The sequence below is a fragment of the Eretmochelys imbricata genome, chromosome 5 (genome assembly GCF_965152235.1).
Source record: "Eretmochelys imbricata isolate rEreImb1 chromosome 5, rEreImb1.hap1, whole genome shotgun sequence".
Taxonomy (NCBI): Eukaryota; Metazoa; Chordata; order Testudines; family Cheloniidae; genus Eretmochelys; species Eretmochelys imbricata.
Window position 1 is genome coordinate 110415221 of NC_135576.1, and position 25331 is coordinate 110440551.

General features: G+C 37.7%; 1 protein-coding gene across 1 annotated transcript in view; it reads left to right on the forward strand.

The window, feature by feature from the left end:
- The window catches only part of CNTLN (centlein), a 282411-nt gene that overhangs the window by 237293 nt on the left and 19787 nt on the right, over positions 1 to 25331 (forward strand). The window contains exons 20-23 of the mRNA XM_077817689.1: positions 7481 to 7578; positions 9380 to 9506; positions 11129 to 11266; positions 11670 to 11855. Of these exons, the coding sequence (XP_077673815.1) occupies positions 7481 to 7578; positions 9380 to 9506; positions 11129 to 11266; positions 11670 to 11855 (549 nt within the window). The remainder of the gene's footprint in view (positions 1 to 7480; positions 7579 to 9379; positions 9507 to 11128; positions 11267 to 11669; positions 11856 to 25331) is intronic.

Genomic DNA, 25331 nt, shown 5'->3' on the forward strand with positions numbered 1-25331 from the left:
GTGGATCAGCAGAGACTGCAGGGAATTGTTCTTCTTTTTCCCCATGCTGGCCAGTGATGAGGCTAACTGAGTGAACGGCAGATTTGAGCCACGAAAGTGGCCAAACTGAAGGCTGCCGTGAACCTCTGAGGTGAGCAAATCCACCAACAAGCGCAGGACCCACCAAGGCAGAGGAGGAACTTTGTCACAATACATATCTTCCCCACCCATACTGATATGTTTATTTTAAAAATGGCAAGATAAAAGAAATGCAACTTTTGGTAATCTGAAAATTCTTTCTTTAGTAAAAGAAAGTTAGTCCTAGTTACCCAGGCAAGCACAAGCTGAGATACCGGCAAAGGTACAACTGTCAGATTGGGAAAGGAGTTCTTAAATTTAGGGGTTGATTAAAGCAGGATCTATAGATTTGGGCTGAGGATCCTGGATCCATAAAATCTGGAGGCAAGGAATGGTGAAGGTAAGCCCATTGCTGGAGAGGAGACGGAAGCAGGGGGTAGCACTGGCAAGACATATAGCCAGGACTGCTACAAGCTTGAGAGCAAGCTGGAGGGGTAGGGACCCCTGGTTTGTGGGTAGCTCTTGTGTTCCAGAATATTGGCTCTGAGCCCAATTTAGTCTTAATCCACCACTACCTCACTACTTAGTGTTAACCTCTCCAGCTAATTTGGGAGCAGATTTGACTTGATCCTTATGGTTGATTGTCATCTTCAACCAGAAGCCTACTGTTCTTGACCTCTGTGGGTGCAGGGGCTTTAAAGAAATGAAAAACAGAGATCTTGTAGTCTTCATCTGTGGGATGCTGGACATTTGTTTTTCTCCCAGCCCAACATCTCATAAAAGAAAGAAACATGCATGTTGATAAACCTAGTATTCCAAAATATTCCATTTGCCATGTAGAAACTATAAAATATTTGGACCAAAGTCATTATTTCTTGGTCCTTCAGACAGGGAATATCGCACTATTGAATACAAATATTTGACACCAGCTGTATGGAAGCCTAGTATCAAAGATATTAAATCAGTTTTCAATGTATCTTTAAAAGTGTTCTAATTTTTTTTTTAAGTAAAATTAAATATGTGAAAGACTCAGACCCCAAAGCATTAAGGGTCTACATGTAGAGTATAAGAACTTCAGTGTACGAAACTATATATGTGTTAGCTATTATCATTACTATTATTTATTATATCTGTTGGCCAAATCCTTATTCAGTATTTGTTGAGTATTTAGTTCAAGCAAAATTCTTACTGCTTTTAATGGAAGTTTTCCTTGAGTAAGAACTCAGTAAAAATGGAGTGAGGATTTATCCCTGTGTTTGTAAAGTTCAATTGTATGATATAAATGTTTTATATTATACATGTACAGATTACAAATAAATATGTAAATAGGGTTTTTTTTATTAGATTCTGTGTTCAGAATTTCTCCTATAGCATTCACCCTAAAAATAATGCTGGCATATGCATCCCTTACAGATTTCATAGGCAGTGATGTTATCAACCCTTATAGGGAAAGCACAGAACTTTGGACTTGATAAATTGATAAATAAAAGAGGGACTGCTTTTTTATTCCTTAGTTTTAATATATATTAAACAATGTAAAACTTTATAGCCTACAAGTCCACTCAGTCCCACTTCTTGTTCAGCCAATCACTAAGACAAACAAGTTTGTTTACATTTGCAGGAGATTATACTGCCCACTTCTTGCTTACAATGTCACCTGAAAGTGAGAACAGGTGTTTGCATGGCACTGTTGTAGCTGGCATCACAGGATATTTACATGCCAGATGCAATAAAGATTCATTTGTCCCATCATGCTTCAACCACCATTCCAGAGGACATGCATCCATGCTGATGACGAGTTCTGCTCGATAACGATCCAAAGCAGTGTGGCCCGACGCATGTTCATTTTCATCATCTGAGTCAGATGCCACCAGCAGAAGGTTGATCTTTTTTTCTTCTTTTTTTTTTTTTTTTGGTGGTTCGGGTTCTGTAGTTTCTGCATCGGAGTGTTGCTCTTTTAAGACTTCCGAAAGCATGTTCCACACCTCGTCCCTCTCAGATTTTGGAAGGCACTTCAGATTTTTAAACCTTGGGTTGAGTGCTGTAGTTATCTTTAGAAATCTCACATTGGTACCATCTTTGTGTTTTGTCAGATCTGCATTGAAAGTATTCTTAAAATGAACAACATGTGCTGGGTCATCAAGACTACTATAACATGAAATATATAGCAGAATGTGGATAAAACAGAGCCGGAGACAAACAATTCTCCTCCAAGGAGTTCAGTCTAAAATTATTTAATGCATTTTTTTTTTAACGAGTGTCATCAGCATGGAACCATGACCTCTGGAATGGTAGCCAAAGCATGAAGGGGCATACGAATGTTTAACATATCTGGCACATAAATACCTTGCAATGCTGGCTACACAAGTGCCATGAGAACATCTGTTCTCACTTCCAGGTGACACTGTAAATAAGAAGTGGGCAGCATTATCTCCCTTAAATGTAAACAAACTTGTTTCTCTTAGCAATTTGCTGAACAAGAAGTAGGACTGAGTGGACTTGTAAGCTCTAAAGTTTTACATGGTTTTGTTTGAGTGCAAGTATGTAACAAAACAAAAATCTACATTTGTAAATTGCACTTTCACGATAGAGATTGCACTACAGTATTTGTACGAGGTGAATTGAAAAATACTATTTCTTTTGTCATTTTACAATGCAAATATTTGAAATAAGAATAATAATATAAAGTGAGTATTGTACACTTTGTATTCTGTGTTGCAGTTGCAATCAATATATTTGAAAATGTAGAAAACATCCAAACATATTTAATACATTTCAGTTGGTATTCTGTTTAATAGTGCAATTAAAATGGCAATTAATTGCAATTAATTTTTTTATGACGATTAATTTTTTTGAGTTAATCACGTGAGTTATCTGCGATTAATTGACTACCCTAATAATTATGACTACACACACATTCTGTTAAGGATTTGGGATCTTAAACAGTTCCTTCATTTGCCAATACTGATTTATCATGGCTTATTTAACACTCAAAAGAATTTTATTTTGATCTATTGATGCCTAATGGAAAACACTGAATAAACATTATACCTAGAGTCAATTCTGTTTCCATGTCAGACCATTCCTCTCTTGCTTTTCTCTGGTTTTGTATTGCTAGAAACATTTTCAAGGAAACAAAATCTTTTTTTGGTAAAGGTTGGATGCTCCTGTTGCTTACGTTTCATTGGCCAAGCGAAGTGAGGCCTTATGCTCAACTTGATGGGATTTCTCTCTTTGTAATGTGATAACTTTTGAAAAATCACATCAATTCAATCCCAAAATTTCACGGCCTGTCTAGGTGTCAATGGGCTGAACTCCATTGATTTTGGTGAAAACTGTAAAACCAGAAAAGCCAGATTTCTACGAGTCTAATTGTTATTATTATATAGGCTCTGGATACAGGGGTGAGGAAGTGACCTCACAGAAGCCTAGGGCAGGGGAGCAGAGTCACTTTGGATATAGGGGTGAGGTAGTAACCTCAGGGTTTAGGGTAAGGGTTAGATGAGAGGTTATGGGCCAGAGATTCAGCTGGAGGTTAAGATTAGGGTTCCAGAGAGTTCCTTTTGCCTGCTGTACCAAATGTGAATTCTGTGGTTCTGATTTTAGTGGGAGTCAGGCTGCTGGAAGCCTCTCACCACCCTATACTCTGCCATACACCCCCCTCCCCAGCTGAGTGTTCCATTAGTTTGAGCTCCTTCCATCTCTTTCTGGATATGTAGCCCATCTTACTTTCCAATTCATGTGGTCCTCCAACTTTCATCCCCTGCCTCTAGACTTCTTCCTTCCTGAAATCTATACATCTCCTGTGATATCCAATGTGACACCTCTCAGTCAGGGGCCACGACCTAACTGCCAGAATTCTCCTGTGAAATCTGGCTTCATCCACCATTCCTCCTACTTGTCACAGTTTAACTAGGATATTTTCCCTGACCCCCACAACTGTCATCAGCTGCATTTCTTTCTCTGCTCCTACTGATGTGTGTCATTTCCTATCTCATCACCCGGGTGCTGGGGGCTCTCTTTCTCCTGGACGTGCGGCTGTCTCTCGTAACACACTGGCAGAGTGAGTTGCCTCCCAAAACATGGAGGGTAAAAGATTGAATCAAAAACTTAAAATGTATCACAACACTGTGCCCAGCACATTGAGTGCAAATAACTACTGTTGGATTTATGGAGAGGACTTATTGATCCAAATCCTGAGATACTCAATTTCTATTCAATTCTTATTCTTCTAGTTTAAGTCCAGTGAGAGTCCCAATATCTCATGGAAATCAATGGGAGTTTGCCTGAATAAGGACAACTATTTGAACATCTGATGGTGTGGTGACTTTGGTCTTTTGGAACAGGCACAGTGGATGTATGTGATTAACTCCCCTTGGATAGCAATATATATAAATCTGAAAAACATGCTCTTATAAGCATTTCCAGGTTGATGTCCTGTCGCTAATGATAAATCAAATTATAGATAGTCAGCCTTCTCTGTCCCTTTTAAGTGGGTTCCAGGGACAACTGCTTTCTGGTATTCCCTTGCAGCTTGTCTTCATTTGTATTGTGCTGCCCATGAGTCAAATGGGTGGGGTGAACGTAACAGAAAAAGTTGAAAGACATAGGGTCTCCATACACTTAGGCTATGTCTACACTAGTGCCTGCTCGACACTCTGGGGATCGATTTAGTGGGTCTAATGAAGACCCACTAAATTGATGGCAGAATGCTCTCCAGTCGACCCCAGTACTCCACTCGGAATGAAAAGAGTAAGTTAAGTCAATGGGAGTTTGTCTCCCATTGACCCAGCATGGTGTAGACACTGCAGTAAGTCGGCCTAAGCTACGTCGAATCCAGCTACTTTATTCATGTAGCTGGAGTTGTGTAACTTAGATCGACTTACCACAGTAGTGTAGATGTAACCACAGTCTGAGAATGTTCAGCAGATCCTTTAGGCTAGTGGTACTTGGGAATGAAATTTCCCCCTCTTTCTTACACATACTGTTAACCCAAACCCTGTTTGAAAAAGCTTTGTTCATTCCTTCCCCTTTCAACATACCCTCTCCTGGTTTCTTTCCCCAGGAAGGGGTAATCCCCCTCTGGATGTGAGTGCTCTTACAGTTGTTTTAACAAGCTCTTCTTTGTGAGTCTTTGATTCTAAGAATGTGCAAGAGGCCCACTTCTCACACAAGTGTTTATGTTCACATGTGGTATGTAAACCCATATAACTGGGTATTATGCTTTGCTCTAATGAAGGTCAAGCTCAACACACAGATCAGGAAACTCAGTAACATTCTGCTTCCATTTATCGTTTTAAAAATTTTCTGGTGTAAACCTCACGTTTTCAGGATCAAGTGACATGCCAGACCCAGAAACTTTGGAATCCTAGGCATGCTTTAACCACGTTAACATTTTTCACTTTATATAATAGATCACTGTAGCTCATTTCCATTAAGATCAATCCCACAGACCTTACTCAGGTAAAACACCCATTTGAGCTTCACTACACCACAACATTTTTTACTTACATTCATCCTATCTTAGAGGTTATAAAACTATACATCATGCTCTGCGTTTTACGGTATGTTTGTACTTACCACCACGCACATCTTTTTTTTTTTAAATTAATTAAAAAAAATCCAGTTTCAGGTTAAACTTACTGACACATTTTTCAACAGCTTTTGCTTTTATCACCAGCCTGCTTTTAATTTTTACTTTCTCTTTAAAATGTTAAACCAAGATCAATGTAACCTCCTAGGATAACATTTTTAATGGCAAAAGAAAGTTCCGAGGCAGGGAAGGATAAGCAGCAGCATTGAAATAAGTGACGAGCCAAGATTTCCTGTTCTAATTTAGCATTTTCTGTAGCACCAGAAAAGAGCCTGTACAATGTATTAAAAACAATACTTTACACGTAACTACACACACAAGAGCCTATACTCCTCTTGAGGTGCACGGTGCTATGTACAATACTCCCATTAATGTTAATGGGAGTTACAAGCCTGCACTGAGCAGGGAAATTCTCCTCAAGTATCTCTGTTTACTGCCTGTCTGATCTATTCACTCACAGTTTTAGACTTAATGGGTAAATTCCCAAAGCCCAGCACAATGGCTGAACCTTCAAAAATGTATTGTGCACACATTTCCCACCCATGCAATTTTTGGGTATGCCACTTGCTTGGGGCTTTGAAAATATAGCTTACTGTTACATACAGTAGTTATACTGCTCATTTCAGCTATGGAACTCTAAAATATACATTTATTTGAACTTACAGTTAGATGGATACTTATTTAAATTCTCTTATTTCTCTTTCTGCAGACGGTGTTTAAAGCTGTGTCTACACTGCCCCGCAATTTGGTGCATATATATATATACACACTCACCAAAGTGGCTGCACTGTAAATCCCCCACGTGGGTGAAAACTAAAATGTACCTAGTTTGCAATAACATAATCCTGTTTGAAGAAGACTACATTAATGCAAAATAGGTACCTTTTAGTTCGCCTCTACAGTCCACACATGGAGAGGGGTGCAGGATTTTGTGTGTTCTGAAATTCACACTCCCAACAGTCCAGACTACAGGGCAGTGTAGACAAGCACTAAATTAACTGCACCTGATCCTGGGCCAGATCATCCCCGGCAGATCTGCATGCAGAGGGGGCCTTGTGTGTGCAGATCTCCCTCTTATTGTACAGAACAGGGGGAATGCCACCTTGATGGCACTAACCCCCTTTCCCGCTGTCCCAAGTCAATGCTCCATCTCTGGAATTACATATGGCTCGATGTTTGGGGCTGCTACATTCCCCAACAGAGACTAGGGACTTGCATATGGAAATCTGACCAACTGGGAATGGTTGTCTCCATGTCTTCTATTTAGCAGCTGTAGTGGGTAGTGGAGCGACAGCCACTCTTGCAGCACGACCGCTTGTCTCATCATGGAAGGGTTTGTTTATTTGTTCATTTGCAAATCCCCCAAATCAAAAGGATTGGGAGGAACCATAGTCTCAAAAATCTCATACCTCAAACCATCCCAGCAGAGGAGTACAGTTCAAAAAAACTCCACAAGACTAACCATGTAGAGTTTTACTTCCTTCCTGCTTACCTCTCTTACTGACAGTCCCATGCAAGGGAAAATCTTGTCCTGTTAGCTACAAAGTACCTACCTGTACCCTGAAGAACATATATTAATAAAGAATAAATATAGTCATGTGAAAAAATAGCAGTTTTGACTATATTTTCAAAGGTAAAGAGTTCTGATAAATGTGAAAATAGGAGTGTTCTTTTGTATAGCATGATAGATATGAAATGTTGATTAATAATGTTAATCAAAAAAACTTTTATACAGTAAGTGCTTTTATTTTAAACATTCATTATTAGTTATACCTCAGATAATAGTTAATCCATACTATTTATGTTTTAATAAGTATTTTTTCAATTTAGAATGCAAATAATGAAATCACTAAACACTCAACCACCATTAAGTCTCTGAAAAATGAAGCCCAGGAAAAAGAAGAAAGGATGCGGGAACTACAGGAAAAGTATGTTCTCTTCCTCTATCTATTGTATTTGGTGCCACCCAGTGGCAGATATGTAATTATTCCAAGATTAATCATTTCAGATCCAGACTTTCTGAGAGAGACCTCTTTCTCTCTATCTTTTTGATAAATCTTGCAAACTGTTCAGGCTTTTCAGAAAATCAGAACAGTACATGCTAAGATTGCATTTTGTATAAACTGATGAGTGATTAGCTGGCTACAATTTCTGCACTGTAATAAGAATATCTAAAGTCAGAATTCAGACCCTAGAGTGGACTTAGTTGTCCTTGATGTAAATCTAAATGAATGCCTCAGCAGTGCTAAAAGCAATCTTTCAAATACAGTAATTCTTTGCCTTGGGGCTAGGAGACATGTCAAGGTTTAGATGCTTAAACTGGATTAAATATCCAGTCTTTTATTTGTAAAAAGTGCAAAAGGACAGTTGTGTTTGTTTATATTTGAATTGATTAAGATTTATTTTAACTTTGGAATTCATGTATATTGATTTTGACATATACTACAGAGATTCCCCCCCCCCCCAGCTTCACAGTGTAAAAGCAGCTGAAGTACAGTTCTTCAGTTATATTTAGGATATAAATATGACCTATTTGCACATTTATGAACTTGTCTGATCAAAAGTTTTTTTTAAAAAAGCCAATTCAACCATTTCCAATTTTTTATTTTAGAGAATCTATATAATTTTCCTTATTGATACAATTTGCTCACTTCAAATATAGAAGATTATTTAAAAATACTTTAATAGTGTATATTTTCTAGTGGTTAAATGCCTTTAAGAAAAAAAATAAAGAAGCCTTCTACTGTTGTGTGTCGATTTAGATTAAAAATGTTGGTACTGTCTATTATATTGTTTGTATATAACACACTACATTTGCTTTGCCAAAAAGTAGTCCATGTAATCACCCAAATAACACTAATGTGTCAATACAAAGGATCAAAGGAATATACTGTACTATGGTTTTCTTGCTGATTTCATATGGTATTGACATGATATCAGCAACGTTTTATGTATCAACATACTTCTACCATTCATTTGGTTTTATACAGAAAAAACAGTCCAGCTGTGTGAACATATTCAGAAAATATTCAATGTTTAGATTTAAAATATTAATTTGTACTCTATCTGCAGAAGCATTGCATGAGGCATATATTTCTACATCATAAAATTTCAAAGATGTCACATGAAGTGTGAGTTTGATTTTTCAAGAGGCTTCTGTTAAAATACTGCTTAATTATTTGATAAGATTTTGCAGTTTTGTAAAAGAAATTAGTGTGGTTTTTCAGATGCTACACACTGATGCAATTTTCCTTTATTACAGTGTATTATTGAGCTTCAGAACTGGAAATGTTTTTCCCTTTTTTAAAAGAATTCTACCAACATAATGATTGGAAAGTAACAGTTTTTTTTCTTAATTCGTTAAAGTTTCTCATTGTTTTTCTGAACAGCTGCTTCTCTTTTATAAATATGCACTAAAATATTATTGTTTTGCTTTCACCTTAATACAATATAACAGTACAAACCACTGTAAAAATGTAAACCACAATAAAGTGGAACCTTTGAATTAATAGGACTAGGACTATTAGTTAAAAGATTAAATATACTATGCTGTGCTTCAGGAATAAAATAAATTGCAACTATTTACACCACCATTTTTCTGGAAACTAATCAAAAGCTATAAGAAAAATACTTAATGTACATTAATTCATTTTAATTGTTTAAAGTAACCATCTTCTAACTATATTTCTTAATAGTGTGAATACTCTGACTTTTCCCTCTTATTTCAAGGATTTCTCGAATGGAAAGGGACATAAATATGAAAAGACATTTGATAGAAGACTTAAGATCTCGTCTGAAAGCAAACCAGGAAATTGAGAAAACCTTTAATGAAACATTAGAAAGTTTTGAGAAAAAGGTACCTCTTGTTTGTTGTTAATATTTATACCAAAAATAAACTGCTTTTGATTTGCAGAAGTTATTCCAACCAACTATAAAAATAGCACCACAATTTTAAGCATACAATACATTTAGTTAAACTTATTGCAGTTCTATCTCTTTTGGGTTTATATGAATTTGATACATAATGGTTGCATTGATTAATTGTATAATTCACCATAATTATATAGAAAATGTAACTAAATAATGAGAATATATAGAAAACTCAGTGTTGATATTTGCTGTATGTAGCCTTGATGGAATGTCTGACATTTTACAACATTATAAAATACACTGGATATCAAACAAGGATAGTTCTATACACAAAATGTATTGACACATATTTTCCATCTACTTTAGTTAAATTCTTTAGTATTTTAAACAATATAAATTCCTGCTTGTAGTGCAGTATTATCAGTAATTCAAAATTCAGGTTTTATCACTTCATATGTTGTTTATATATTAATCAAAACTTACAGGTCAACATTCAAATTATTGTTTTTTCCTAAATATCTAAAGGCATTTCATGGAAGTTGGAAGATCTTAGATATGATAGGATGATCTTTTTATAATATCCATACAGTGCATTATCCCTGACAATGAGAACAAACTAGTGGGTCTCTATGAGGTTATACAATGTATAACCCCAAAATAGAAATAAACAATTTGCCGAGCAAGACATACTTTTATTCTCTTAGAAAGCGAGTGCTGGCTGCATGGCTCATGCAGTAGTCTGTGCTTGCAGTCATTAAGCATTGTCAGCTCCAGAGAGAGCTGCTCTCTTACCCCCAATGCCGGAGATAAGGTGTCATTAAGGAATCCTCAACCAGAGAGAGAGGGATAAAGTGAGGAAGGAGCAAGCTAAATACCTGGTTTTGTTTTTCGAGAAAATAGTTTAGAGCTCAGTGTAACACTTTGCTCTAATGCATTGCTCTCTGAGCATTTTCAGCATCCCCTTTTTCAGTTTCAACAGGGTCAGAGCACATTATTTCTACTGTTGTTTGTAGAGGCTGAAACTGAAAAATATAACATTATCTTCAATTGAAGATCAGAGAAATTCACCAATACTGTATATTATCTGTAGGACTGTGTGATTAATGCAATCTGCCATCAGGATTTTCTAGGAATATTCTTTTGTTTCACTTTAGCCTAAATCACTACTCACTACATATGACAAAGTTATAATGAGTTATCCAGAAGACTATTCATGCTGTCACATTGTAGACAATGACCATTTTCTCAACTAAGTTTTAGTTAGCATATGCTTTTTCCCCCTGTGATTAGAAATATTTAAAACTATGGCTTAGCTCGTTGTATTAATGAAACATGTCTAAAAGCTACAATGCAGCAAGTAAACTTAAGAGTTTTTTTTATTCACGTATCATACCTGTCTAGACTTTCACTCTTTATGCAACCATTTTATATAAAATAATCTATGGGTGGGTCAGTAACAGCTGCTTATTAAATGCTGGAAATTCTACCAAGTTTTTAGCCTAAATACCAGTTTATTCAATAAAAACAAAAATAAGTATGCTTGTGATTTTGGTTCATGTTTGTAGGTTTTCTGTCTAAATAATAAAATTGCCTGTGGTTTTACTTCAGGTAAAGACATTGACTGAAGACTGTTCAAACAAGAAAACATCAATTGATTCACTAAAGCAAAGGCTTAATGTAGCTACAAAAGAGAAATCACAGTATGAACAGATGTATCGCAAGGCTAAAGATGAGTTGGGGAAAAAGGTATGTTATTAAAGTGTTGCTGGTTAATGCAGAACAATTTTATTGCCCCTTTTTCCTTGACTTTTTCATGCACAGTATTATTTTTAAAAAATGAAAAGTTGCAAGGTCAGCAACTTAATTTATTTTAAATACTTATAGAAGAATATAAAACAGAATAATAGTAACATCTCTCTATATAAGATAGTATTTAGTTTGGCTTGAAGCTATATTACCTTATTATTACTGAAAATTCAGTCCCTATAACATATGGATGTAATGTATAAAGATTCCTGTGAAACTGAATTTTATGTATTATAAATGGAATGTCCCATAATATTAACTAATGATGTGTATTTTTTTAGACTAAAATTACATCACAACCGTCTCCCAGTACCAATTCTATTTTCATGTTTCTGTACTTCAGGATCTCAAGCTTACCAATCTAGAAGGTAAAATGATTGAAGCTGAATGTGCCATGACTGAACTTGAGACTGCTGCATCTCAGCAACTCCATGGCTTGGCAAAGCAAAGTGGGCAGGCCCTGGAAGTAGTGCAGAAGAAAATGCTGCTGGCCAATGACAAAGTGGAAGAATTCATAACATTTGTGAAGGTTGGAATTTTGTTTCTCTTTTGATTGATCATTTGACCAGACACTGCTACAAGCAGAAGCTATGCAAGTGGTCTTTTGGGCACCATACTTTGGCATGTCAGCAGGTCCAGAGTGGGAGGAAATCAGTGACAGACAAGTCATCAGCTCTCAGTATAAGCTTCCACTAGTTGTAAGTCCAACCTTTGTCCATGACTGCCTGTGCTGTCTATCCAAGAGAAAAAATGCTCTTGTGGTTCTATTTCAAATGGGTCTAGAATAGGGCTGTCAATTAATCATAGTTAATACATGCTATTAATGCAAAACAAATTAACTAGATTAAAAAAATAGTCAAGATCCATTGCAGTTTTAATTGCACTGTTAAACAATAACAGAATACGAGTTTAAATTTATTATTTTATTTTTGGATATATTTCTGCATTTTCAAATATATTGATTGCAAGTACAACATAGAATACAAAGTGTACAAGTCTCACTTTATATTATTATTTTGATTACAAATATTTGCACTGTAAAAAGATAAGCAAAAGAAATAGTATTTTTCAATTCACCTCATAAAAGTCCACTCAGTCCTACTTCTTGTTCAGCCAATCGCTAAGACAAACAAGTTTGTTCAAATTTACAGGAGATAATGCTGCCCGCTTCTTGTTTACAGTGTCACCTGAAAGTGAGAACTGGTATTTGCATGGCACTGTTGTAGCTGGCGTTGCAAGGTATTTACGTGGCAGGTATGCTAAAGAGTGTCATGCCCCTTCATGCTTCGACTTGTTGACTCCAAAGTTTTACATTAGAGTGCGGTTATGTAAAAAAAAATTCTATATTTGTAAGTTGCACTTTCACGATAAAGAGATTGCACTACAGTACTTGTATGAAGTGAATTGAAAAATAACATTTCTTTTGCTTATCTTTTTTACAGTGCAAATATTTGTTTTCAAAAATAATAATATAAAGTGAGCACTGTACATGTTGTATTCTGTGTTGTAATTGAAATCAATACGTTTGAAAATGTAGAAAAACATCCAAGAATATTTATAATACATTTAAATTGGTATTCTGTTATGGTTTAACAGTGCAATTAAAACTGCGATTAATCACAACTATATTTTTAATCTCATGATTAATTGCGATTTATTTTTGTAATCGTTTGACAGCCCTAGTCTAGAATAATGAATTTACATCTTTTATGCATTAAAAAAAGTAGTTCACAATCTTTAGCTAGGATAAAGCACCAACTCTGCTGCTTACGCACACACATTTTTATGATGTTTTTTGTAAATGTGAAATAAGATATCTAGAACAAATTGATGAATTAAACAGTACTAAGTCACCGGGACCTAATGGTATTCACCCAAGAGTTCTGGCTAAAATTAAGGAACATCTGCATTAGCACTAACCTATCCATTTCTAGTTTCCCTCTACATATATCCCAGGATATCGGAGTCTGTTTTCACTTATGGTGTAATTCTGGAGTAACTTCGTTGAAGACAATGGAATTTCACTGGTATAAAACTAACGGGCGAGCAGAATCAGGCTTAAGAGCTTGTTCCATGTTACCCTTCTCTCTAAAGAGCAGTGGTGGGCAGTCCATGAGGGTAATCCTCTGGCAGGCTGCAAGACAGTTTGTTTACATTGACTGTCTGCAGGGTGAGCTGCCCGCAGCTCCCAGTGGCCACACCATTCCCGGCCAATGGCAGATGCAGGAAGCAGCGTGGGCCGCAGGGATGTGCTGGTCTCCACTTCCCGCAGCTCCCATTGGCCAGGAACGGCAAACCAGGGCCACTGGGACCTACTGGCGGCCGTGCCTGCGGATGGTCAAAATAAACAAACTGTCTCGCAGCCCACCAGCAGATTACCCTGATGGGCCGCAGGTTGCCCACCTCTGCTATAGAATCTCTTACGTGACTCCAGTTACTTAAAGAGACTTGTATCTTCTAATCACCTTTTGCACAAGTTAATTCCTATTGGGAAACAGAAATTAATTTTAATTGAATCAAGTGAAGACAAGGGTACGCTTCCATCCCTCAAGAGTGAACAGTTGCGGCAAAAATAGAAGATGGGAAAGTAGAAGCTTTTCTGCTTTCATAAGTGGCCGAATGAGCATGAGGTAGTTAACTTACTCTGTAACAGAAAACCAGCTACTTCCATATTGTACCCACTGGTGAAGGCTGCCACTTTGTAACCACAGAACCATGTGTATTCATTAACATTTACCTAGTTCCCTTGTAATGTAAAAAAATTCAGTTTTTACATAGTCACTCAAACTTCACCTCAATAAAAGAATGTGTATTCCTATTTCAGATATTTTTTTTTTGCTGAATACTGTTAATCTGCTGCAGCTGTCCCTCTTTGTAGATAAATTGCATGGAAATGAAGATGTTGTCTGTAAGTCAAATATTGGTGAACACAGAAGTCCTTAGTAGACTGCTTTAGTTAGCTAGTTACTAAATATTTATGAAAGAAAAGTCTTCTGAAACCAAATTTTATCCACAATGCACCACAGTAAATGATACAGCTGAAAATCTTTCACAAGTTTCAGTGGAGTTATATACTGTATCAGGTAAATCATGTAAAATACCTTTTACGGTCTCATACTAGAACCATAAGAAAATGGAGTTAGCACAAGGAAGCAGTAGCCGTGCTCTCCCTCTCATACCACCTCTTTGTTTGAAGTTTGCCCTGCCTCTTCTATTCTCTTCAGATGGCTGTCAATTTTCCAGTCTCTTCGTTTTTTTACTTTGGCATTTGGCCCTCCCTCTTGTCTCAGTACTTAACTCTTGTCACGGGATACTTGTCTCCATATGACAGGTTTCAGAGTAACAGCCGTGTTAGTCTGTATTCGCAAAAAGAAAAGGAGTACTTGTGGCACCTTAGAGACTAACCAATTTATTTGAGCATGAGCTTTCGTGAGCTACAGCTCACTTCATCAGATGCATACCGTGGAAATACCTAATAACATCAGCCACACTATCAGAGGCTCGTTCACCTGCACATCCACCAATGTGATTTATGCCATCATGTGCCAGCAATGCCCCTCTGCCATGTACATTGGTCAAACTGGACAGTCTCTACGTAAAAGAATAAATGGACACAAATCAGATGTCAAGAATTATAACATTCATAAACCAGTCGGAGAACACTTCAATCTCTCTGGTCACGCAATCACAGACATGAAGGTCGCTATCTTAAAACAAAAAAACTTCAAATCCAGACTCCAGCGAGAAACTGCTGAATTGGAATTCATTTGCAAATTGGATACTATTAATTTAGGCTTAAATAGAGACTGGGAGTGGCTAAGTCATTATGCAAGGTAGCCTATTTCCTCTTGTTTTTTCCTACCCCCCCCCCAGATGTTCTGGTTTAACTTGGATTTAAACTTGGAGAATGGTCAGTTTGGATGAGCTATTACCAGCAGGAGAGTGAGTTTGTGTGTGTATGGGGGTGGGTTTCTGGAGGGGGGTGAGGGAGTGAGAGAACCTGGATTTGTGCAGGAAATGGCCTAACTTGATTATCATGCACATTGTGTAAAGAGTTGTCACTTTGGATGGGCTATCACCAGCAGGAGAGTGAATTTGTGTGGGGGGGTGGAGGGTGAGAAAACCTGGATTTGTGCTGGAAATGGCCTAACCTGAAGATTACTTTAGATAAGCTATTCCCAGCAGGACAGTGGGGTGGGAGGAGGTATTGTTTCATATTCTCTGTGTATATATAAAGTCTGCTGCAGTTTCCACGGTATGCATCTGATGAAGTGAGCTGTAGCTCACGAAAGCTCATGCTCAAATAAATTGGTTAGTCTCTAAGGTGCCACAAGTACTCCTTTTCTTTTTGTCTCCATATGAGTGACTCAGCTAATTGCAGTTATCTCCTGTTTCTTCAATTTAACCTCGTTGTTTGACGTCTTACTGTGGATCATCACTTTAGCGTACTACTTTGGTCACTCATTAAACCTAACTGATTTTTATTAGTGCAGACACCACTGTTATTAATCTCTTGATCTGTTTTTTCCTTTTTCTCATCACCATCTTTCTCTTTCTCTCCTTTGTTATTATTTACTTTCTCTTCCTGAGCCACAACCCTCCTCCCATCATATTATCCTTTCAGGACCTCCAGTCCATCTGCCTATTCTCCATCTTTAAGTTTCAGGCACCTTATTCTTCTTCTAATTTCCCCCTTTCTTCTGTTTGCTTCTTCTCTCCACCCTCAGCTCTCCACCCCTCCCCCGCCACATTTGATTCCTTTGCTTCTTTCTCCCTCCAACCTACAGCCTTTATCTTCTCTTACTTGTGTTTACTCCTCCTCTCACCCTGCAAGGTGCCTCTAGTAAAAGAGACCAGACTGAATTCCTCCAATATAATACAAATTAATTCTTTCTCGTTCTTCAAATCTATTTTCAAACATTCTAAACAATCCTACTTCTTTGGCAAAATTCTGTGTGTTTACCCCTCCCTTCATCCCCCATGTCTCTTCTATTCCTTACTCTCTCTATAAACCTTTATTGCAAGGGCTTTGTTTCAGTTCTAATCCTTCTCAATCTGCCATTTTAACACAATCACCCTCTTTTCTGCTGGTTTCTCCTAACTTTACACCTGTTCCTTGATAAATCCCTACCTGCTCTATAATCATGTGTCTCAGGTTTCTCTTTTCAGTTCTCATTCTTTCTGTCTACTTCCTCCTTATTTCTCTTTGTGAGTTTATCTTCTCTCTTCGTTTCGTCTAAATCTCTTTTGTATCATATTAACACGTCTTTCCTTCTGCCCCAGCTATATCACCAAATCCTGTTGCTTCTTCCTGCAACACATCTCTAAAACTCCTCTTCTTCATCCCCTCTGCTAAAATACTTGCCCTGAAGCAATATCCCACATGGCCTCCCTGCCTCTCATCTCACCTCCATTCAATAAATGCAAAATGTCACCACAAAATAATACTCTTCACCCTGCACTTTGACCTCGCTGCCTTCTTTGAAATACCTACACTTGCTTCCTCTCATATTTTGAAACTTAGCTTCTTGTCTTTGCTTTCAATTCACTCCACATCACTATACCTGTGAACATCTCTTCTCTTCTCTTGCATTTCCTCTCAAGCCCATCTCTGAAAACCCCATTTGTATTCCTTTTCCACTTCCATCTTCATATTTTTTTGCCATGCTGCACTTTATGCTCTCTCCTTGCATGCAAATCAGCCATCTTCTCTTCTTTCATCTCCACTCATGTGAGTCATTCTTATGTGAAGCCTTTCATTGTGTTTTAGCGAATAGGAAAATGTTTGCATTTTTCATATTGTACCTCAAAAGCAACCTATAGCAAATTACCCAAATAGAGCACACACAGACTTGGACCTCACTACAGTATATTAATGAAGAAAAGGTTTAACATTTCCTAGCATTTACCACTGAATTACCAGGCAGGAGTCTAATTAAAGGAATGGGTGGCATATTATGCACTCATAACACCAATTACCCATTATTTAGATGATATAAATGACAGCACTTAACGTTTGGACTTTCAACATATATATCACTTCATAGATCTTGCATTCTCTATATTTAGTTTAGATTGTAAGCTTTTGGATCAGGGACTATATCAAAGACTGATAACAAAGAAGTTAAGGGTGATAAGTACATAATATACCACCCATTGCTTTAATTAGGCCCGTGCCTGGTAATTCAGTAATAAATGTTATGGAATGTTAGAATAATTTCTTTGTGAATATATTGTGGTGAGGTCCAAGTCTGTGTGTGCTATGTTCTACTCATTTGCTATAGTTTTCTTCAGAGGGACAATATGAAAAATTCAAACATTTTCCTATTGACTAAAATACAGTGAAAGGCCTCACATAAGAATGACTCACATGAGTGGATATGAAAATGCAGAAAAGGATCTGAGATTATAGGAATTGGGGATTAGTGACTAGGTGGCTGGTTGTATTGGGGAGATTCCTGATGTTTGGAAAATGTTCTGGGCCTATTTGGTGGTCCCCCTGCCTGGGAAAAAAGCAACACACGCTCACACTCCAGTTCATGGACCCTCCCACTCAGGGAACTAGTCTTTTGGAGAAGGAGGAAGTAAGAGAAATCCTTGTCAGGAACACTCAAAATTCTCCAGGAGCAATGGGGGAGAAGAGAAGATTCTACACATTCTCAATGGCACCTTTCTCCTGGTGAAAAAAAGAACCAGGAGTATTTGTGGCACCTTAGAGACTAACACATTTATTTGGGCATAAGCTTTCGTGGGCTAAAACCCACTTCATCAGATGCATGCAGTGGAAAATACAGTAGGAAGATATATATACACAGAGAACATGAAAAAATGGGTGTTGCCATACACACTATAACGAGACTAATCAATTAAGGTGGGCTATTATTAGCAGGAGAAAAAAAACTTTTGTAGTGATACTCAGGATAGCCCATTTCCAACAGTTGACAAGAAGGTGTGAGTAACAGTAGAGGAAAAGTTAGTAAGTGGAAATAGTTTTTACTTTGTGTAATGACCCATCCACTCCCAGTCTTTATTCAAGCCTAATTTAATTGTGTCCAGTTTGCAAATTAATTCCAATTCTGCAGTTTCTCATTGGAGTCTGTTTTTGAATTTTTTTTGTTGGAGTATAGTGACTTTTAGGTCTGTAATTGAGTGACCAAAGAGATTGAAGTGTTCTCCAACTGGTTTTTGAATTTTATAATTCTTGACATCTGATTTGTGTCCATTTATTCTTTTATGTAGAGACTGTCCAGTTTGGCCAATGTACATGGCAGAGGGGTATTGCTGGCACATGATGGCATGTATCACGTTGGTAGATGTGCAGGTGAATGAGCCTCTGATAGTGTGGCTGATGTGATTAGGTCCTATGATGGTATTCCTTGAATAGATATGTGGACAGAGTCGGCAACGGGCTTTGTTGCAAGGATAGGTTCCTGGGTTAGTGTTTTTGTTGTGTGGCGTGTGTTTGCTGGTGAATATTTGTTTCAGGTTGGGGGGCTGTCTGTAAGCAAGGACTGGCCTGTCTCCCAAGATCTGTGAGAGTGAGGGATCCTTGTAGATCCTTGATGATGCACTAGAGAGGTTTTAGTTGGGGCTGAAGGTGACGGCTAGTGGCGTTCTGTTACTTTCTTTGTTGGGCCTGTCCTGGAGTAGATGGCTTCTGCGTATTCTTCTGGCTCTGTCAATCTGTTTCTTCACTTCAGCAGGTGGGCATTGTAGTTTTAAGAACACTTGATAGAGATCTTGTAGGTGTTTGTCTCTGTCTGAGGGATTGGAGCAAATGCGTTTGTATCTTAGAGCTTGGCGGTAGACAATGGATCGTGTGGTGTGGTCTGGATGAAAGCTGGAGGCATGTAGGTAAGTATAGCGGTCAGTAGGTTTCCGATATAGGGTGGTGTTTATGTGACCATTACTTATTGGTACTGTAGTGTCCAGGAAGTGGATCTCTTGTGTGGACTGGTCCAGGCTGAGGTTGATGGTGGGATGGAAATTGTTGAAATCATGGTGGAATTCTTCAAGGGCTTCTTTTCCATGGGTCCAGATGATGAAGATGTCATCAATGTAGCGCAAGTAGAGTAGGGGCGTTAGGGGACGAGAGCTGAGGAAGCATTGTTCTAAGTCAGCCATAAAAATGTTGGCATACTGTGGGGCCATGCGGGTACCCATAGCAGTGCCGTTTAACTTGAATTGTCCCCAAATGTGAAATAGTTGAGGGTGAGGACAAAGTCACAAAGTTCAGCCAGCAGGTTTGCCATGACATTATCGGGGATACTGTTCCTGACGGCTTGTTTCTTTGCCGAGGCATGAGCTACCTGGGCAGTGATCCTCTTCCACCTCCTTCATTCCTGGATCCAGGATATGAAAAGAACACAGGCCAATAATGGTTGCCTACATTTGATACAGGATGGGTACCTAGTACTGCCTGGATGATATATGGCCAATATTTGTCTCATTGAACACAGCTACTCTTCATAGCATTCATCAGATTTACTGTGTGATTTGTTCATCCCTGGTAGGAGTGGACAGTTGAACTTTCCCACCAGCAAGAGGACTTGCACGTTCATCACCCATGTCTGCATCAGAAGATATTAAATGCAGTGGAATGCAGTGGCTAAAAAATGCTCAGTATTTTAAGTTAGGAATGGACTAGCCTCCATTAAATAAGAGAACTAGAGATTACTGCACAGACAAAATCCATATAATTTTAAAAACTCTGCTAGTGTTAGTTTGTCCAAAGATCACTTTATTAAGTACAGGGACAGCTTAGAAATGAGAATGGTTATTGTACCATTTATGTAAATGAATGCTATCAGTTTTGCTTTGAAAGTGAACACCTTGGACACAGCTGTAAGTTGATAGGAAATATGTTCCCAATTGGGAACATTTAAAAGCCAGAAGAAAGTCATCTGGTCCATTAAGCATGCTCTTAATTGTCATCACTTTATCTAGAAAAAATATCCAGTGTGATTCCTTTGTATCGTGCTGTAGCAGGTGATGGAGTCTGACAATCTGTCTTCTACCTGAATCAACAAAATATGTGGTTAAAGGAAAGCAACTCAGTTTGATGAAAATCAGTATTTTTGTTTGCAAAACACAGCCCTCATGGAGTTTTATAAATTGCAAATAATGCAGCAAATGCCCTTAAGTGAGGATGTTCTACATGCAAAGCACAACTTGTCTCTCTTAAAAAAAAAAAAAAAAACACACTTACCATTTTAAAAATCAAATACAGATCAGTTTTTCTGCTAGGAGTGCTGGTTTCAGGAAAAAAGAGAACCACAGCTTTTATTAAGAAACACCAGCAGTTGATGGTTCTGAAAAGAAATTGGTGATAAATTAAGTTAATCTCCATCAGGATTACTCTGCATCTGGGATTTAGGCAAATTGAATCAGAAGCCTGAATAGTGTCAGTGAATATCTATTTGACTGTAAACAGAATAATAGGCTCTGTGGATTTTAATGAATGAAGTGAATGGCTGAACTCCTACTGTTTAGTGATGGCATATGGTTAGTGATGCATACAGTACACCAGTATAATGTAAATGTCTTAATGGATAGAATCTTGATTAATAAAATTGAAGAATAAATAGAGAGCTTTTCCTTACTCAACATTTTCTATTATTTTTAAGCTGGAGAAAAAATGCATTTCGCTTGGGTTTTTATCTCTATAACAGATAATATGGATGTAGATAAAACCTCTAGAATATTATTTAACATTTTTTGTCTTCAGCCTGCATGACAGTTTAGAAGAATTAGATTAAATGATCGATTCTATGTAACCAAATTGCAAGGTATAATATATTTCAGCAGCTGCATGTGTAATCCTCCTGAGTAAATGTCTGTACATCTGATTCAGATAACGAATGTTGAATCTTATCTCATAGTGTTACAGAATTACAGTAATGCAACAATGTTGTCCAAGATTATAGAGCTGCTATAGTGAATATCTAAGGGAGTCTCCTTCCTTTGAGTCCTGTGTGTAGTGGCTTTTGAACAGAAATCACAAAAGGACTTTTATAGTACGTTTGGAACAAACCCATCAGAGAGTTTGACCAAACTGCAGATGACGTATCAAAAGCCAGTGGTGATAGTGTTACTGCTGCAATGGTGGACCAATGGCTATAGTTGGAGCAACTGTTCATCCTGCAGCAGGTGAACAAGTCAGAATTTGCAAACTCTGGTGACTGTGTTGCGGCGCCCATTCTGTCAGTGGTGTTCCTGTGAGAGGTATTCAGTGTTTGCAGGGGCATAATTGGTAGCTGTTTTGCTAGACACTGTTAGGGTTTGGCTTAAGGAAATATCAAAGCTGGGGAGAGTGGTTGTGTGTGATGAGTGCTGGAGATTGTACCTAAAGGTCTAAATTTGGAGGTAATATCATTGTGTCATCTATGGCAAGGAGTCCTTGTAGTGGCCCCTTTATGGACTGCTTTGCAGAATTATTTCAGTTGATTGGAACAGTTTAGTGATAATGGTAAAAAGATGCTCTTCAGCCTTTATATATGCTGTCTCTTGGAAACTTTTTCTTTGATGAGTTTAGACCGGGCTATCTCTGGTAAGCTGGTGGTACCCAGTTGTCTATAGAGTTCTTCCTGGATTCTGAAAGGGACAGAATTTGCTTGAGCACTATTTTAACAAAATTTTTGTTTTGTTAATGCATAAATGAAGATAAATCTTACCTGTCCACGAGTCATTCTGCTAATTGAGCCAGGAAAGAGATATGAGAAGAGTAACATTTCCATATTCTTCACAGTTCTTGGTGGGGAATTGCTTCAGAGGGCCACTACAATTCATATTCTGGGCACTATCCTTCACCATGGGTAAAATTAAGTGATCACATGCTAGTCATGAAGAAGACAGGTTTTTACCATCTCATGAATATCACCAGACTTTGACCCCCTCTGGTATGTGAATCATGATGCATGCCTTTGACACCGGTCAGATTGTTGTGATAGGTTCCATATTAGTCTATTAAAACGATCAACCCTAAACCCTTATCTCTTGCCACTGTCTACTACTGTGAATGGTTTATTGGGGTGTCAGAGGGGATTCTGCTTATTCTCAATGTCACTCAGTGCATTGGGTGTGTATTGTTGATTTTAAGTTTAAAAATGGCACTGTGGGATTCCATGTTTACTGAATGTCATTGATTCCAGATCGGGTATGCATAGTATACAAGTAAAGGAGTTTGTTTTTTTCCCTTGAATTGCCAACTCTGCAACATCTACCCGGGATTGGATAGTCAAACTAAATTTTCCTTCTTAAGCATAATCTCCAGTAATAAATGTGCTGACGCCGAGTTATGCTCTCGGTGACATCTGTACAGCTTATTGCTGTCATGCAATTGATTTGCTTTGTAATGACATAAGTGTGATGTAAAAAAAAAGGAATAGAATCCAACTCACTCTCCCACCTGTGTTTGCTCTATAGTGCCTAACAGGTTAAAATAAGAAGTAATGAAACCTCTTAATTTAATCACTAAAGTCAGCAGGTGTGACTCTGAATGCATACAGGGAGCAGATCTTTGGGGTAAGAAGGTTTTCTTAACCTGATCATTCTTTTTAGACTAGAACTGTACTTTAAGACATTTAATAGGCTGGCTACTAAATATCTTTCTGAGATTCTTACACAATTTTTATCAGCTCATTCGCTTAGGTCTGAGAGTTATGGGGCTTTGGGAGCCTAAGTTTCAATAAGGCAGGAGAAATGCTGTTTAGATCTATCATTCCATACCCCCTGATTTGTGGAATGCTCCCCCTCCTGATGTGAGCAGCGGCAGAATTGGCCTCTTTTAAGTTAGGTTTGAATTTAGTTTGTTTTAGGTGCCTGTTGGCCCTCACACAGTGAGTTTGTTTTATATTTTTTATGTTTTGTTGATGTCTGTGCAGAGAGGCAGCATGGACTAGTGTATAGGGCACTAGTCTGAGAGTCAAGAAACTTATGTTTACGTCTAGGTTGCTGACTTGCTGTATGATGTTGCTTCACCTCTGTGTTCCTCTATTTGGAACGTAAGCTCTGTAAGGCAGAGGCTGTATCTTATTATGTGTATGGGCCCCTGATCTTAGTAGGGTGCTTTGGGCACTACTATTTACAAATAGATAATCATAGTAATATTTCTATGCGACCTTTTAAATGAACGTCATTATTCTAATACAGTTTACACATGTCTAAATTACAGGTAAACCTGGGCTAAATGAAGTGAGAATCAGCTCTAAAATCTATTATTGTGTTACTGTAAATTGTGCTTTACTGTATATAGGACATGAAGATGATGATTACAGCTTATTTCACATAAACAGCATTTTGAGGTCATTAATATATTTTACCACCAATATTCTGTCTGTCTGACCACACTTACTATGTGCATATAAATTCAGATATTGTTCTCTAGTGTAGAGTAAGCTAATGTTTCTTTCTTCTTGCTGGGTCACAAAACATGGGGGTTGTGTTGTAAGTTTGGTGGCAGGATGACAAAGAACTATGGAGTCTTCACTGATGTTACTTAGGAGCCTGAAAATGATCTGACCTGTAGCCTAATTCCTTGACCTTCTACTCCCTACTGTATATCAAGCACTAAAATGATTGTAAAGATTAAATAGCATCTGTTACCAAATACCCCTCTTGTCAAGAGGTGTCTGACCTCCTGTATTCTAGGGATGAGGTGTCCATTTGATACAAATGCAGTGGGAAGGGGCTGAGCCCACACATCTACTCTGAGTTAAATTACAAGAGATACCCTGACTATATTGAACTTTTAAATTCAAGATCCATGTAGTAGGGATAAAAAAGGAAACAGAAAAAACAAGGTAATTATCAACATTGGACAAGAAATCTGGCTGGGGATATAACAGAACATTAGCAGCAAAGTGGATAATCAGATAGGAGAGAGAGACAATTGAAGAAACTCCTGTATACAATTCTTTACCTAGATTCAGGATAGACTATAACTAGCCAGTGTAAAGCCATTCCTACCTGTTTATTTAAATCTGGTTTGTCTTATAAACAAGGTAACATTTTAAGTTGGTTACAATAAATGATTTAATTTGTATTAAACTAATTACTCACTGAACAATTTTTAGGAAACTCGGTACAGGGTATTTAGTGTCCTTGAACTGCTAATCTTGAAATTATTCAAATATATTTTAAACTGCTTATTCCCTGTAATTTTCCTCACCTGTGACTGCTTGAGAGAAGTCACTTAGAGGGAAAGATAGTTAAAACGATGTACTTAGGGACCAAATTATGGCTTCATAACTCTTACTTCAACTACTGGGATCTTTTTACCTCTGTATTATGGAGGAATGATATGTAGGCAAACAAGGTTGGACGGAAAGTGGAAAAAAAATTGGGGAATAATAGTCTTTTTAAAAAACAGTCAACGAAAAAAGGCCTGATTCTCCTCTCAATTGCCCTAGTGTGAATCAGGAATAATTCCACTAAAGTCAGCACAGTTAGAGTAGTTTAAAACTGATTTGAGATCAGAACTGGCCAAAAATTCCATACACTGATAGACATACAATTTCTATTTTCTGTCACTACAGTCATTATTTTTCTTCTTTTTTCTGTTATAATATTAACTGACCTTTCAGGCTACATTTTTAAAATGCAAAAAGTTGAGATCTGTCCTCCAAAACACTGTGCATGAGTACCCCTGCATTTCTTTTGTGAAAGAATGTATAACAGGTTTTAGTCAGCCTGTTTATGTGAACAAGGAAGAAGGCTCAATGGTATAGTGATATACATGTGCTCTTAGTATTTAAATAGTATTTAAAACTATTTCTGGCAAGTATTTTTGGAGAGGCAGTTCGATCTATGGATAGGTGCCACTGCTCTGCCACTGCCGTGGTGTGTACCTCGGCTATCCGTCCCACCCTCTGCCTGTCTTGCCTATTTAGAATAGGTTGTAAGCTCTTTGGAGCAAGGACTGTCTCTGTGGTTTTTTTTGCAGTATCTGATCTAAGCTGGGGCCTGTAGGCGCTACTATAATACAAATAATAATACATGATAATAG